This window comes from Entelurus aequoreus, linkage group LG12, assembly GCF_033978785.1.
Source record: "Entelurus aequoreus isolate RoL-2023_Sb linkage group LG12, RoL_Eaeq_v1.1, whole genome shotgun sequence".
NCBI classification, from domain to species: Eukaryota; Metazoa; Chordata; class Actinopteri; order Syngnathiformes; family Syngnathidae; genus Entelurus; species Entelurus aequoreus.
The window spans coordinates 34,212,934-34,230,200 of NC_084742.1; the positions used below are offsets into that span (position 1 = coordinate 34,212,934).

At 42.2% G+C, this 17,267-nt stretch overlaps 2 protein-coding genes across 8 annotated transcripts in view; both read left to right on the top strand.

Annotated features, from left to right (window-relative positions):
• The window catches only part of ptpn12 (protein tyrosine phosphatase non-receptor type 12), a 48,240-nt gene extending 46,430 nt beyond the window's left edge, over positions 1 to 1,810 (top strand). For 3 of the 7 annotated variants that reach the window (XM_062065737.1, XM_062065738.1, XM_062065742.1), the window contains one exon: positions 22 to 1,806. In XM_062065737.1, the coding sequence (XP_061921721.1) occupies positions 22 to 143 (122 nt within the window). In that variant the 3' untranslated portion in view covers positions 144 to 1,806. Of the gene's footprint in view, positions 1 to 21 lie in introns of all 7 variants that reach the window. The other 4 variants (XR_009828058.1, XM_062065740.1, XM_062065741.1 and 1 more) reach the window with 4 other exon arrangements.
• Positions 1,811 to 4,149: 2,339 nt separating this feature from the next.
• The window catches only part of LOC133662075 (lysine-specific demethylase RSBN1L-like), a 30,263-nt gene continuing 17,145 nt past the window's right edge, over positions 4,150 to 17,267 (top strand). The window contains exons 1-2 of the mRNA XM_062065743.1: positions 4,150 to 4,724; positions 11,908 to 12,051. Of these exons, the coding sequence (XP_061921727.1) occupies positions 4,190 to 4,724; positions 11,908 to 12,051 (679 nt within the window). The 5' untranslated portion in view covers positions 4,150 to 4,189. The remainder of the gene's footprint in view (positions 4,725 to 11,907; positions 12,052 to 17,267) is intronic.

Sequence of the window (17,267 nt, forward strand, 5' to 3'; positions counted from 1 at the left end):
CATTTCTGTGTTTACTTTTAGTGTTCGATAATTGCTACATTTCACCCGAGGGCCCTCAACTACCCCCCCTGGTGGACACCAACAATGTCGTCCCCTTTGGAGACGGACCAAGATCTCACCCGGCTGGTTCCAAACCAAGCTGACAAGGCACCAAGAGAGCCTTGTTCTGCTCCTCCACACACACACACAGCAAGAAGGACTGAAAGTCTTGTTGGTTAGCTACCATGTGGGACCAGTCTGCTTCTTGTTGACAGTAAATAAGGACTTCCTTATCTTTGACCAAATGTAGACATTGGAACTGGAAGAAAGATGAGATCGTCTTTCTTTCTGCTATATTTCTAAGGAGCATAGAAACGGAAAGACTAGAGTGTCTGTTGTGTTCGCTTCAGTACTTACTGTATATGCTGACCTCTGTTTTTTCCACCACTGTCTTATAAAGTGACAGTTTGTTTTTTGGCAGCAGTTTTAAAGTTTCCATCTTTTGTTCATAAGTTCAGAAATCACAATGTTTATGTTTTATTTATGTATTAAACTATACGCAAGTTATCAACAAGGAGCAAACAAGTCACCTCTCAGACGCTGATCCTCACTGCTGCGACTGTAATCAACCCTGGTCTTGTTATCTCGGTCATCATCATTTTAATGAGCATCATACACATCCTTTTTTTGTTGTGTTTATGTTGCACATTAGAGTGAGACTCTTAAATTCTTACTGGCTTTCTATATACCGGTACTTGTATCTTCTACTACAGTACTACTGCAGTACTACAGTACTTCATTTTTTATAATTGTACAGCTCAGTTCGCATCTATTTTCTTTTCTTTTAACATATTATGTAAGAAAGATGTTTCCCATCAAATTGTAAATTATTATTTTAGGCTTATTTTGTTGAATTATATGCTTAAAAAGGAAGATTGTTTTAATTGGTTGACTGCCATTTGGGCTCTGTTCAGGACTGTAATATTAATGTTAATGATAATAATAATATTTTTTTCCTCTCTTGTAAATGCTATTTTAAAGCTTATTTTTGTATGCACAGTTTTGTTGCTTTATGTCTAATTATCTCCATCCAATCACTACATAGTTTCACTTCTTAAACAACTGCCTTCTATTTATCCTTTCTTGACCTGTTCAGTTTACCCATCAGACACAGTATGCACACTCTCCATCTCAGAACGAGCCCACCTGTGCCTTTTTAAGAGAACGCTTTCATAAGCCCACACCCCTATTCATAACTCCCCTTTCAGTTGTCTTCTTGTCTCCCATCAAACACACACACATTGTGTGTATGTTGCAGAAATCAATCAGTAAAATGAACGTTATATGAACAAATGCCTCTTTTTTTATTTTGTTGTATTGACATTTGTTTCGGGCATCTATGTTAAAATATGTGATGTACAAGAATACAAGTATTAAGGTATACAATAGCCAAACTCCAGTTTTTCATTTTTTTTGTGTTTCTTTCATTGCTGCTAAACCATCGTGCACCTGCATGCCCATATGCCAATAGAAATTATTCATTGCAGGACATTTTCTGACTTGAGGATTTCATGTTTGTTGACAAGGTGCAGTGTCTCATGAATATGAAGTCATAGTCCTGTCTATGCAGACATGCACTGTAGTTATGTCAGCCCCCTCAGGGTTCATCTGACAACTGGGCTTTAGTGCAAAAGACTTAGACTTAGACAAACTTTAATGATCCACAAGGGAAATTGTGAATGAAATGAAAAGGTAAATGCAAAGGATGTTGTAAAAATGAAACCATGAATGTTGTCTTTAAACCAGATGACCTCGTTTTCCTGTGGAGCAGTTTAGCATGGAATGCAATGTCTTATAAATATAACAGACTGTTATGTACTCAACCTTGTTAGTACTTAGTGTTGTTCACTTACTAATCTTCAGAATCATAGAACACTGGTGATGAAGTTTCAGGATTACAACACTGACATAATTTCATTATTAGAACACTGATGATATAATTTCAGTATTATAACACTGATGATATAGTTAGTCTCAGTGAATCCAAGTGTACAAAACAAGGTTGGATCACTCATGAGTTGACTAATACAGTTGTGCTCATAAGTATACATACCCTGGGAGAATTTATGATTTATTGGCCATTCTTCAGAGAATATGAATGATAACACAGAAACCTTTCTTCCACTCATGCTTAATGGTTGTGTGAAGCTATTTATTGGCAAACAACTGTGTTTACTCTTTTTAAATCAAAATGACAAAAGAAAGTACCCAAATGACCCTGATCAAAAGTTTACATACCCCAGTGACTTTGATCTGATAACATGCACCAAAGTTGACACAAACAGGTTTGAATGGCTAATCAAGGTTCCAATCCTCACCTGTGACCTGTTTGTTTGTAATTAATGTGTGTATAAAAGGTCAGTGAGTTTCTGGGCTTCTGACAGACCATTGCATCTTTCATCCAGTGCTGCACAGATGTTTCTGGATTCTGAGTCATGGGGAAGGCAAAATAATTGTCAAAGGATCTGCGAGAAAATGTAATTGAACTGCATAAAACAGGAAAGGGGTATGAAAAGATATCCAAGGAATTGAGAATGCCAATCAGCAGTGTTCAAACGCTGTTTAAGAAGTGGAAAATTGGGGATTCAGGTAGCAAAGATTCCAGCAACAGCCAGGAAAATTGTTCAAGATACAAAGAAAAATCCACAAATAACTTCAACTGAAATACAGGACTCTCTGAAAAATTGTGGTGTGGCTGTTTCAAGATGCACAATAAGGAGGCACTTGAAGAAAAATGGGCTGCATGGTTGAGTTGCCAGAAGAAGGACATTTCTGCGCAAATGTCACAAAGTATCCCGCTTACATTACACCAAACAGCACAGAGACAAGCCTCAAAACTTCTGGAACAAAGTAATTTGGAGTAATGAGACCAAAATTAAACTTTTTGGCCACTCGACCATGCAGCCCATTTTTCTTCAAGTGCCTCCTTATTGTGCATCTTGAAACAGCCACACCACAATTTTTCAGAGAGTCCTGTATTTCAGCTGAAGTTTTTTGTGGATTTTTCTTTGCATCTCGAACAATTTTCCTGGCTGTTGTGGCTGAAATCTTTGCTGGTCTACCTGAATCCCTCATTTTCCACTTCTTAATCAGCGTTTGAACACTGCTGATTGGCATTCCCAATTCCTTGGATATCTTTTTGTACCCCTTTCCTGTTTTATGCAGTTCAATTACCTTTTCTCGCAGATCCTTTGACAATTATTTTGCCTTCCCCATGACTCAGAATCCAGAAACATCTGTGTAGCACTGGATGAAAGATGCAATGGTCTGTCAGAAGCCCAGAAACTCACTGACCCTTTATACACACAAACTAATTACAAACAAACAGGTCACAGGTGAGGACTGGAACCTTGATTAGCCATTCAAACCTGTTTGTGTCAACTTTTGTGCATGTTGTCAGATCAAAGTCACTGGGGTATGTAAACTTTTGATCAGGGTCATTTGGGTACTTTCTTTTGTCATTTTGATTTAAAAAGAGTAAACACAGTTGTTTGCCAATAAATAGCTTCACACAACCATTAAGCATGAGTGGAAGAAAGGTTTTTGTGTTATCATTCATATTCTCTGAAGAATGGCCAAGAAATCATAAATTCTCCAAGGGTATGTAAACTTATGAGCACAACTGTAGTAGCATGATAATCATAATAGTTATGTTTGCGTGGGACCGAGATCATCCTTTTGGAAAGGTTGGATCAAAGATCATCTGACTTGCTTGTACAATTTTCAAAGCTTCCATTACTTGCAAATACGTTTTGGATCAAAGGATGGGGGGCGGGGAGATATTCAATATTTAATATAGTTTATAATATTGTAAAAACATTATCAATATACAAATATCAGCTTTCCCTCGTTACATTTTGCTTTTTCTGTAAATAGTTGCTGTTTCTATTTATATTTTCTAATAATGAGCCACAGTAAGTATAACAATAAATCAAAACTTGACATGGTCGAATATGTGCATTATGTATATCATGACTATGATGATGAATCATGAATCTTACAGTATGATGATCAGTATATATGTATATACAGTATATTGTAACCCCGCCCCCTTTCCAACATGTCAATCAAAGCAAGAGCAAGCCCCGCCCCTGCCGCCTTGCACGTCGCGCGGCAGTTAACGAATGAGTAAATAAAGAGAAGCTTCAAGATGGCGGACTCTCTGAGCTCCGTCCCGCTCGGCGGAGCAACCCTCATCAAAAGCCCGCTCCCAAAGCCGTCCGAGGCGAAGAGTGCCCCCGACAACTGCTCTCAGTCTTCCCGGGACGTCACCGCACCGCCGCCCAAGAAGCTCCGAGCCGAAGAGAGGAGCGTAAAACCAAAGAAAGTCTGCCGGGATGGAGAGCTGCTGGGAGGACACTGTAACGGCAGACAGAAACTCCAGCAGCCGACGAAGCAGGCGAGTCCCGCGGGCTTGTGGAGCTTCAACCCGGCCGGTGCGGGGAGCCCAACACCGACGAATGCCCACAAAATGTTCCAGCAGAGCAACTTCTTCCTCCATAAGGCGCCTTCGTCTGCTAGGGCGAAGAAGCCCAGCAAGGATATAGAAGGAGTTAAAAGCAGCGCAGAAGTGAAAAAGAAACTGTTCTTCACCGCCGGGAGTAACGCTCACAGCGATATTACCCGATTTAAGCACATTTCTACGCTCAAAAGACCCAATGGAGATGTTAGATTGCCACCAAAAGGTAGGCCATTTACTGTTTTACAGTAATAATCGCTCGTTATCAAAGCCAGTTGATGAAGTTTAGTGGTGCTTTTTTATATTTGAAAAAAAATGGGTGCACTCGTCTAGCTTCAAATTCGTCTGAACAGTCGCGATTTTTGGACGAGTTATCCTTTTTAAGGACGCCCGGAAAACGAGGGGGTGTTGACACCACAAAGCCCCGCGAAGGCGAGGTGTCCGCCGGGGTAATGGCTGCCAATCCCCTCCAAACACTAGCCTGGAACCTCTAAAAGATTAATAACACATTGTACTCCAAATCACAACTAATACAGTTTTAATGGCTCGAGAAGAGTGTTTCGCGTCAAATATGAATGTTTCTTTCGTCAAATGTGTGTATGATGACATGACAGGCGCCCGCCATTACGGGCCAAGTGTTGTTTTGGTGTAGCGCCACGCCCCCTCGCTGAGTTGGAAGGGAAGCAGACCACTACATCACTAGACTACTAGAATTCACGAGACTACTCGATCACGTGACCACTAGACTACCCAACTACTAGATCACTAGGCCAGGGGTTCTTCATCTTTTTGACACCAACATTTCCACTGCAGAAGGGTCTGTGGCACACTCAAATGTTAACTATGAATTAGTAATCTTACTGTTGATTTTATTGGTATTGAATAATCATATATAACCTACTTACAGTTCAACAGGATAAACCTTGTCAAATGGTTTTAAACCATGTGTTAATCACAAAGGTAATTATTATTAAGGCTTAGGTCAGGCTGGTTACAAAAAATAATAAATAAATAAAAAACAGTAATCAAATGTAGAGCAAAAGAAAGAATGCATAAAAACTGATGAAAAATAAAATGACAATTATCAATGCTAAAATTAATAAAAATCAAACTAAAGTAATAGTAGGCAACATGGACCTAACGGTTCGTTTAAACAACGATTCAATATTTTTCCCCCCGATACAGTTCAGGGTCGATCGAATTTTTTAGAAAGATCCAAAACGATTCAGTGAATTGAAATTGATTCGGTAACTTTTTAGCAAAACAAATCAAGCAGTGCGACTGTAAAAGAAAATACTGGATACTGGACTCTGCAGGTTAAAGGGGAACGGCACATTCTTTGGAATTTTGTCTATCATTCACAATCATTATGAGAGACAACAACACAAAAGTTTTTTTTTCTCGCTTTCTAACATGTAGACGTTGTCTCGTTCTTTGTGACAATCCTACCTCTGAAACACTTTAAAAATGAATTCAAAAACCTTTAACAACACTTAATTTACGTTCAGTTACTTGTATAATAACCAAGCTGGAGCAATATTGTTATTGTAAGAGCAAACACAGAGGAACTGTTTTTCTAGCGTAGTAGTAACACATCAGCATGGTTCAGTATTAGCTGTAAAAGCTAGCTACAAAAAGAGACAAGCTAGCAACTGCGTCAACATGAAACATGTTTGAGTTTGTAATGCACAACACAATGCGATAAGACACAAATCAGTACAGACTGAAAAACATGAACAATCATATTACAGTATCTGTAAAGTATTAGCCCACATTTCATGTTTTGTTTGTACACAGCTAGTCGTACAGCGTATGCACTTTATTTGTACGGTGATGTGCTGCATGTATCCTGAATAATCTTAAAGTGTGACTCACTCGATGGACAGTTGTGCATTTGGTCCAGCTGGCCTGGGATTTTTTTCTGGTTTATATAGGTAAACACTACATTTATGTCGAAAAAGCATGGCTTCAAGTTCCACATTTTGCAGCTTCGAGTCACGCCGATCTCACTCTCTCGGCTTCCGTCTGCTCCAACGTCGCACGCCTCAGTTTGTGTTCGCTTCTAGAAACCGTAGTTCATCTTTTGTATATTCAGCTTCAAAAAGATATGGTTGTGAATCCTCATTATTCCAGAAATAGTTGTCTTCTTTGTCGGTTACCAAGTCTGCCATGATTTTAAAAAAAAATAGCGTTTGTTTCCGGAAGTACGGACACACATTTGTTGCCAGAAGTCGGAAGTGCGAAAAAGAAATCAATGCGCTGAAGAAATCAGTCCTGGCAATGATTAACATGATCAAAATACGGTAAATATTGTACATATTACACATTGTTATAAATGTATCTGTTACTACATTATTTATAGACTTGCAGCGTGTATATAAAACGTTGATGGAGGGTTTTGAAGTTGATTTAGAGGGCTTTGAAGTTTACAACGGTGACTCCCATTATCTGCATCTTCCAAGCAATTTTTATCAACTTTAAAATCCTAAAAAAGGATGTGTGTTCTTGTCTCTCATAATGATTGTGAACGATGAAAACAATGTTTTCTGCCCTGGCGGCACCAATGAAGGATCGCGTCCCATGTATGCGAATGTATGCTCCTTCATCTCTGCTGATGGCGTTGGCCCCTCGCTTCCTAGTAATTTCCATAGCCTCCCTGATCCATCTCTTTTATTTATTTATTTTGTTTGATATTGTAATTACTGCCACCAAGTTTTTAGATTGAACCAAAAAGGTATTAGTGAACACCAGGCTAAATTGGGCCTTTAAGCAGAATTTTATTATGAGAAAATATTTTTTCACACTTTAAACATTTTTGTGAAATGATTTTAAATCGTGACTTGTCCAGGGTGTACCCCGCCTTCCGCCCGATTGTAGCTGAGATAGGCTCCAGTGCCCCCCGCGACCCTGAAGGGAATAAGCGGTAGAAAATGGATGGGATGGATTTTAAATGGTTGAATTATATATTTTTGTAGCGCAAAATAAAATAAAAAACGTAATTAAAACATACATTTGCAAAGCTTCCTGAAACAACTCTGATGAGGGATCAAACCCAGCAGTTATCAGGGATCCCAGACATCAGTTATTTAGCAAAATTCCGCTATTCTTCTAGCCAAAGTGGTATTTTTTTAGGTTTCTGTATAAAACTGCTAAAATAACACGTATTGATCGAGTCAAGTTGCTTTTCCATGTTTTGGTTGGTGTCGGTTGCTTCAGTTGACATTCGGGAATGCTCAAAAGTAAACTACCGCGACGCGAAACTGCGCTATAAAACGAGAAAACAAAACCGTGTCCTAAACCTCTTTGTATTTTTAGGTACTTATTTGTTTAACATGTTAATATTAGGGTTTCCCCTAAATTGCCAAGATACCAGCGGGGGTGAGGGTGTGGTTAGGGGGCATGGTCACCATGACATTGTGTAATTTGCATACCCTGCTATGATATGATTTTCTTTAAAAGGTCTCAAAAATGTATACAAACATTTAAAAACAAATCTGTTATTTTTAATTAGTAAGAGTGTACAAAATAATCTGTTCAAATCTATAACTGATTCAAACTTTAGAGATAGGCCTGGGTCGATATTCGATAAGTCAATTAACCGTCGATAAATAAAAAATTTAGTCGGTAAGTTTTCCAGCGTCGATAAATCGCCATGTGCATGCTTCAAGAGCATGCACGCTTTTCATTGGTTTCAGCAGCTGCACGTATTTGGGGTATGGCGGAATGAAAAGATTAGATTAGATTAGATAGATTTATTGGTCTTGTTTACAAGAAGGGGGTCCATCCATCCATCTTCTTCCGCTTATCTGAGGTCGGGTCGCGGGGGCAGCAGCTTAAGCAGGGAAGCCCAGACTTCCCTCTCCCCAGCCACTTCGTCCAGCTCCTCCCGGGGGATCCCGAGGCGTTCCCAGGCCAGCCGGGAGACATAGTCTTCCCAACGTGTCCTGGGTCTTCCCCGTGGCCTCCTACCGGTCGGACGTGCCCTAAACACCTCCCTAGGGAGGCGTTTGGGTGGCATCCTGACCAAATGCCCGAACCACCTCATCTGGCTCCTCTCGATGTGGAGGAGCAGCGGCTTTACTTTGAGCTCCCCCCGGATGGCAGAGCTTCTCACCCTATCTCTAAGGGAGAGCCCCGCCACCCGGCGGAGGAAACTCATTTCGGCCGCTTGTACCCGTCATCTTGTCCTTTCGGTCATAACCCAAAGCTCATGACCATAGGTGAGGATGGGAACGTAGATCGACCTGTAAATTGAGAGCTTTGCCTTCCGGCTCAGCTCCTTCTTCACCACAACGGATCGATACAGCGTCCGCATTACTGAAGACGCCGCACCGATCCGCCTGTCGATCTCACGATCCACTCTTCCCTCACTCGTGAACAAGACTCCGAGGTACTTGAACTCCTCCACTTGGGGCAGGGTCTCCTCCGCAACCCGGAGATGGCACTCCACCCTTTTCCGGGAGAGAACCATGGATTCGGACTTGGAGGTGCTGATTTTCATCCCAGTCGCTTCACACTCAGCTGCGAACCGATCCAGCGAGAGCTGAAGATCCTGGCCAGATGAAGCCATCAGGACCACATCATCTGCAAAAAGCAGAGACCTAATCCTGCAGCCACCAAACCAGATCCCCTCAACGCCTTGACTGCGCCTAGAAATTCTGTCCATAAAAGTTATGAACAGAATCGGTGACAAAGGGCAGCCTTGGCGGAGTCCAACTCTCACTGGAAATGTGTCCGACTTACTGCCGGCAATGCGGGCCAAACTCTGGCACTGATCATACAGGGAGCGGACCGCCACAATCAGACAGTCCGATACCCCATACTCTCTGAGCACTCCCCACAGGACTTCCCGAGGGACACGGTCGAATGCCTTCTCCAAGTCCACAAAACACATGTAGACTGGTTGGGCAAACTCCCATGCACCCTCATGGACCCTGCCGAGAGTATAGAGCTGGTCCACAGTTCCACGACCAGGACGAAAACCACACTGTTCCTCCTGAATCCGAGGTTCGACTATCCGGCGTAGCCTCCTCTCCAGCACACCTGAATAGACCTTACCGGGAAGGCTGAGGAGTGTGATCCCACGATAGTTAGAACACACCCTCCGGTTTCCCTTCTTAAAGAGAGGAACCGCCACCCCGGTCTGCCAATCCAGCCCGGATGTCCACGCGATGCTGCAGAGTCTTGTCAACCAAGACAGCCCCACAGCATCCAGAGCCTTAAGGAACTCCGGGCGGCTCTCATCCACCCCCGGGGCCTTGCCACCGAGGAGCTTTTTAACTACCTCAGCAACCTCATCCCCAGAAATAGGAGAGCCCACCACAGATTCCCCAGGCACTGCTTCCTCATAGGAAGACGTGTTGGTGGGATTGAGGAGGTCTTCGAAGTATTCCCTCCACCGATCCACAACATCCGCAGTCGAGGTCAGCAGAACACCATCCTCACCATACACGGTGTTGATAGTGCACTGCTTCCCCTTCCTGAGGCGGCGGATGGTGGTCCAGAATCGCTTCGAAGCCGTCCGGAAGTCGTTTTCCATGGCTTCCCCGAACTCCTCCCATGTCCGAGTTTTTGCCTCTGCGACCGCCGAAGCCGCACACCGCTTGGCCTGTCGGTACCTGTCCGCTGCCTCAGGAGTCCTATGAGCCAAAAGAACCCGATAGGACTCCTTCTTCAGCTTGACGGCATCCCTCACCGCCGGTGTCCACCAACGGGTTCTAGGATTACCGCCACGACAGGCACCAACTACCTTGCGGCCACAGCTCCAATCAGCCGCCTCGACAATAGAGGTGCGGAACATGGTCCATTCAGACTCAATGTCCAGCACCTCCCTCGTGACATGTTCAAAGTTCTTCCGGAGGTGGGAATTGAAACTCTCTCTGACAGGAGACTCTGCCAGACGTTCCCAGCAAACCCTCACAATGCGTTTGGGCCTGCCAGGTCTGTCCGGCATCCTCCCCCACCATCGCAGCCAACTCACCACCAGGTGGTGATCGGTAGAAAGCTCCGCCCCTCTCTTCACCCGAGTGTCCAAAACATGAGGCCGCAAATCCGACGACACAACTACAAAGTCGATCATGGAACTGCGGCCTAGGGTGTCCTGGTGTCAAGTGCACATATGGACACCCTTATGTTTGAACATGGTGTTTGTTATGGACAATCTGTGACGGGCACAAAAGTCCAATAACAAAACACCGCTCGGGTTCAGATCCGGGCAGCCATTCTTCCCAATCACGCCTCTCCAGGTTTCACTGTCGCTGCCAACATGAGCGTTGAAGTCCCCCAGTAGAACGAGGGAATCACCCGTGGGAGCACTCTCAAGTACTCCCTCGAGTGAATCCAAAAAGGGTGGGTACTCTGAGCTGCGGTTTGGCGCGTAAGCGCAAACCACAGTCAGGATCCGTTCCCCCACCCGAAGGCGGAGGGAAGCTACCCTCTCGACCACCGGGTTGAACTCCAACATGCAGGCTCTGAGCCGGGGGGCAACAAGAATTGCCACCCCAGCCCGTCGCCTCTCACTGCCGGCAACGCCAGAGTAGAAGAGAGTCCAGCCCCTCTCGAGAGAACTGGTTCCAGAGCCCTTGCTGTGCGAAGGGGGTGAAACATCTTATCATGCATCATTGACTCTTAGAGAGGTGAAGCAGGGCCGCGGCTCTTACGTTCATATCGAAGTTTGTGTTTGTGGGTTTTTAATGTGCATGTTCAGCCAGCAGGACGGTCTGCAAGAGCGGTCACTCTTACGCATCTGTTTCTGCAGTTGCGGGCGTTTGTACTACAAATAAACAGAAGTAATGATAACCGCCTTAAATCTCCCGACGGTTAGTATTACCGTATCAAATTAAAATGATCAAAGAACCATCATTCATAACTGCACTTTGATACGGACTGTCTGACTGACTGGAGCTAGCTTGCTAGCTAGCTTGAATGCTAACGTGTAAACAACAGATATTAACATCTTTCCCCATTACGAAATGTAATTCCCCAATATAAACTTTTACATACAGTACATGTAATGTTCTTCAATGTAACTTTGTTGAGCTTGTTCACAGCAACAATGCAATTAAGGGCGGGAGTGCATATAAATGGATTATAAAGAGCTGAACAAGTAGCACTAATTGGCACACCCACCTGTTGGACCCCAAAAGTAAGCCAAGAGGCTTACAGACTGTGGACATTATATTAGGGTGTCATTTGACCTATTCTGCTTAGCCTTCTTTTTTCACTTTCTGTGAAATCATTTTCTTTCTCTGAGGGTAAAATCCCTTTTCACAATGAGGAGTCTAGGAAAAAAACCTAACAAGAAGAAAAAAAAGTAGCATGTAAATATTATTTGCCCATAGACACAGAAGGGATGCTCAGCAGGCGCTATGATCTTCATTGACACCTTTCATGTGTTTGTAAACACAAAGGTCTACCGCTGCCCGGCAAAGAAAAGGTGGAAGGGCAAAACAGAGAGGAGCGCGAGGAGAAGAAGAAGAAGAAGAAGAAGCAGCAGCACAAAGCGATGAACGACATCAAGAGGGAGAATGGGGAAGTCAAGACACCTATTAAAGGTAAAGTTAAGTTTTTATTGTTTACCACTTTTTTCGGTTGCTCGGTTTCTTTGAGTCTTTTGAAATTTCGGATATTTCTTTGTTTTTCACTATTTGGGGCAGGTCACAGCTGATGAGGTTGGAAGGTTAGGTCTCGTGGGCTGCACTGGGGGCATAGTTGGTGGGAAATGGTCTGTACTCCGCTGCATGTCTGAATATTTCCTTGGATTTGGGCATCTTAACACAACATAACACATACAAAGATTAACATGGAAATTAGGGCTATCAAAGCTAACATGTTAGCGCATGCGATTAATCACTAAACATATTGCAATTGATCTGCGTTTATTAGAGATGTAATAGTATTGTAAGTATGGCGGTATTTGGGGTTTCAAAATGCTATCAATAATGCCGTGGTATATGACGGTGTCAAAGGAGAACTTGGACAATCCACATCAATGTGTTTTTTGGTGGCATTAAATGTACTAGTCTGACAAATGAACTACATCTCCCATGATCCTTTGCACAGTGCAGTTGAGCGGACTAACACAGACAATCGTAAATGTGTTGGCAAATTTGCTCATGCTAACGATGCTCGCTTGATTACATTACTTTAGCACAAACAAATATGCATGAAAACATTACTAAAGACAGTACACATAGGATTGTTTAGTAAGTATAAACCGTTTTAAGCATATTGTAAAACCTATAAATGTTGCTTGGAGTGATGAATGAAGAATTTATACAAACCCCGTTTCCATATGAGTTGGGAAATTGAGTTAGATGTAAATATAAACGGAATACAATGATTTGCAAATCATTTTTAACCCATATTCAGTTGAATATGCTACAAAGACAACATATATGATGTTCAAACTGATGGCAATAAATGCTAATAAAGTTGAGGAATGCTCATCAAACACTTATTTGGAACATCCCACAGGTGAACAGGCAAATTGGGAACAGGTGGGTGCCATGATTGGGTATAAAAGTAGATTCCATGAAATGCTCAGTCATTCAGAAACAAAGATGGGGCAAGGGTCACCACTTTGTCAACAAATGCATGAGCAAATTGTTGAACAGTTTAAGAAAAACCTTTCTCAACCAGCTATTGCAAGGAATTTAGAGATTTCACCATCTACGGTCCGTAATATCTTCAAAGGGTTCAGAGAATCTGGAGAAATCACTGCACGTAAGCAGCTAAGCCCGTGACCTTCGATCCCTCAGGCTGTACTGCATCAACAAGCAACATCAGTGTGTAAAGGATATCACCACATGGGCTCAGGAACACTTCAGAAACCCACTGTCAGTAACTACAGTTGGTCGCTACATCTGTAAGTGCATGTTAAAACTCTCCTATGTAAGGCAAAAACCGTTTATCAACAACACCCAGAAACGCCGTCGGCTTCGCTGGGCCTGAGTTCATCTAAGATGGACTGATACAAAGTGGAAAAGTGTTCTGTGGTCTGACGAGTCCACATTTCAAATTGTTTTTGGAAACTGTGGACGTCATGTCCTCCGGACCAAAGAGGAAAAGAACCATCCGGATTGTAATATGCGCAAAGTTGAAAAGCCAGCATCTGTGATGGTATGGGGGTGTATTAGTGCACAAGACATGGGTAACTTACACATCTGTGAAGGCGCCATTAATGCTGAAAGGTACATACAGGTTTTGGAGCAACATATGTTGCCATCCAAGCAACGTTACCATGGACGCCCCTGCTTATTTCAGCAAGACAATGCCAAGCCACGTGTTACATCAACGTGGCTTCATAGTAAAAGAGACTGGCCTGCCTGTAGTCCAGACCTGTCTCCCATTGAAAATGTGTGGCGCATTATGAAGCCTAAAATACCACAACGGAGACCCCCGGACTGTTGAACAACTTAAGCTGTACATCAAGCAAGAATGGGAAAGAATTCCACCTGAGAAGCTTAAAAAATGTGTCTCCTCAGTTCCCAAACGTTTACTGAGTGTTGTTAAAAGGAAAGGCCATGTAACACAGTGGTGAACATGCCCTTTCCCAACTACTTTGGCACGTGTTGCAGCCATAAAATTCTAAGTTAATTATTATTTGCAAAAAAGGATTTGCAAATCATTGTATTCCGTTTATATTTACATCTAACACAATTTCCCAACTCATATGGAAACAGGGTTTGTACAAGTAGAGATGCTATGGATGGCTAAAACACAGAACGTCTTCTTCCAGTTGAAAGCACTATTGGGAGGACACCGCAGCACCTGCAGTGAACAAACTTGTCCAAAATGTGGAGCCATAGCACAAACAGTAACACAACTTTTTTTTGCTTTGCTTTTTTACTATTTACATTGTGGCCGCCAGCAAAAAGAAAAATCCATAAATTAGCCACACCATTTCATAAGTCACAGGGTACAAAGTGTAGGAAAAAATTAGTGGCTAATAGTCCAGAACTTATGGTAGTTTGTCAATTTAAAAGATACTCAGCTAAAGTTACTTAAAAGACTTTATGTTGCTGCACTAGTCATTGCACATAACATTAATTATTTGTGGTAATAGATATGATTAGAACATTTAAGCATTATGTTTGTGTTCAATTACAGTAAGTGTGTTAAACCATAACATTCAGGCCACTTAGTTTTACACACTATGGAGTCAAGCGTCTTTTTGTATCGTTCTGGCCATTTTCGGGTCCTAAATGGCTCTTAAAGTGTACCAACTTGTTGGATTACCTATTCAGCCATTTTCTATTTAGGTGAGATGCCCAGTCTGATGTTTTAAATTAATGAATGATCGTGTTATTAATCGTGATTACAATATCAATCAAAATAATCGCGATGTATTATTTTTGCCTTATTCGTCCAGACCTAATGCATACGGTATTGCAGAGCTGAGCGAGGAGCCTCTGACTGGTGTACTAACTGGCAAATTTGGCTTCAAAAGGGGACTTGAGACAAAACCAAGGTAATCGGCATATATTGAAGCAATACATGTAGTAGTGTAGTTTATTTGGTTTGTGATATTGGCTTCTTTGGTGTGCTATTTGTCGGTTGACCACTGGTGGCAGTATTAAGGTGTCCCGAAAAGAGCATGAATCACAGTGCAAGGGGGCTGGCAGCGGGAGGTCATACAGTTTTTACCGCTAATAATATGTTGACTGTACGCTTTCCAGGTGTTGTTATCACTTTTTTACCCATTCATTCATTTACTTCAAGCACGTTATGACTGGGTCCCACGCATCAGAAGCAACTAAACAGCGGCACCGGATAGTCTGTACAGAGAAGATGAGGGATGCACAATGATTTTGACAACCGATAATTATCCACCGATAAAAGCAATAATGACATAACATTGATAATTCCGATATTGAAAAAATCACGGATAAATTGAGCCGATAATTATAAGGGCTTATCATCTCTGAGTTTGTCGTTGGTCTCTGTTGTGGCTTATGCTGCTGCCTGGCTCCTCAACTCCTCCCTTCCCCTACGTTATGGTCACATATTTGTGATGTCATGATACTGCGCATGTGGCCTGTTGTGTACAGAGAAAAGCAACATGGTGCTTTTTATGTGGGCTTCCTTTACCATGTCAGAATAAGGCATTTCACTTGCAGTTTGCAAAACCTGTTCTGCAGAAATTCCACAGGGAGCAAAAAAGACAAGCTTAATCTCAACAAATCTGATCAGTCCCTTTAAAATTCACCATCGTAGAGAGTTATGGAAGTAGTATGAAGCTGCTAAGCCGACACCTAATGTTAATAGCAGCGACCGCAGCAAACGTACAATGTTTGATAAAAGCCAAGAGTTTGAAATTAAAGACCTGAGGAGGAAAAGCATTTGATGACAAAATGACTACCGTAATTTCCTGTCTATAAGTCGCCACTTTTTTGCCAATGCTTTGAACCATGTGCCAATGTTTCGGCTATTTTATGGATTATTCCCGTGTGACGGAGTACCTTCATCCTCAAACAGTGGCAGTACATTCACATACACGACCACACTTTCATTCCCTCGCAGTTTTCCCATTATATTAGAAACACCAGCAATTGGGGCTGCAACGATTCGTCGACTTAATTGACATCACGTAAATACGTCGACGTCATGTATTGTTGTGTTATCTAGAAAAGATGGCCGTGCACAGAGAAAAAGAGGCCCCTGTCGAATGGCCACCGATTATTATTGGCCAATTTCTGTGGAAAAGTTTGTGATCGCCAGGTGCCAATCAATGCCTTTCAATGCTGATCACAAAATAATATGGCTCATACCTTGCAGCTTGGTCCATTTGTTGACAAGCAAGGTTACTTAGACTACAATACAACTAACGGTGAATGTCCATCCATACTCAATGTAGATCGGCCACTCTAAGTTAATATCACCACAATTGTGGCATACAATCTACATTTCTTATAAGTTTTAATATCACTGTGGAACTGGAGAAAAAGGCTGAAAATTCCACACATCATGCAAGAGAGCAGCAGACAAGTAAATATGCAAATGCTAAGCTAGCTTGAAACAACAGAACAGTAAGTGCTTCGTTTACTTTAACAGACATGTATTGAACAGCGTTACAATGAAAAGTTGGCAGATATTACCAAGAAATTAACAGGTAGAGTAATAAGAGCCTGGAGAGAGTATACTATTACAGCAAGATGTGCATGTGTGTGTGCTCCGTTGCTGTGTCTGTCTTGTGCCAGACTGGCAGCGACAGTGTTGCCAACTCCTCAGCCGGGAAAGTAGCTATTGGCTGTCCTAGAAGTCATGATGTTATCGCCCAATTTGCAAAATGTATTGCAATGGACTGTAGGAGCGATACAAAAGTGAGTTTAAAAAAATAAAAGTATAATAATAGCTGCAAATAAACTTTCTTCTTTTGATTCCTAGTTGTTTCATTAAAAGCAATTTTGTTCTGCATTGTTAAATGTTAGAGTATCAAATCTGATCAAAAAATGGAGGGTGGTGAACTGGTGATATTCACTAACAAACCAAATCTACGGACTGACTCATTAACAAACACGAATGATGCAATTAGGACTTTGCAGGTATTTATATTAGCTTGACATGACAGTGAAGAAATATTTACATTTACATCTAGCTCTGTAAATCAAGGCAGAAAATGTGGCAGCTCTGCAAATGCCCAATTTCATTTGATGTCTGGAGGCGTGTGGGTCGCCTCTCTGGACTGACTGATATAAGATAGATGTATAACTTTTGTCACAGAGCGACACACAAACAGACAAGAGTCTTTTTTCCATTTTGGTTCCTG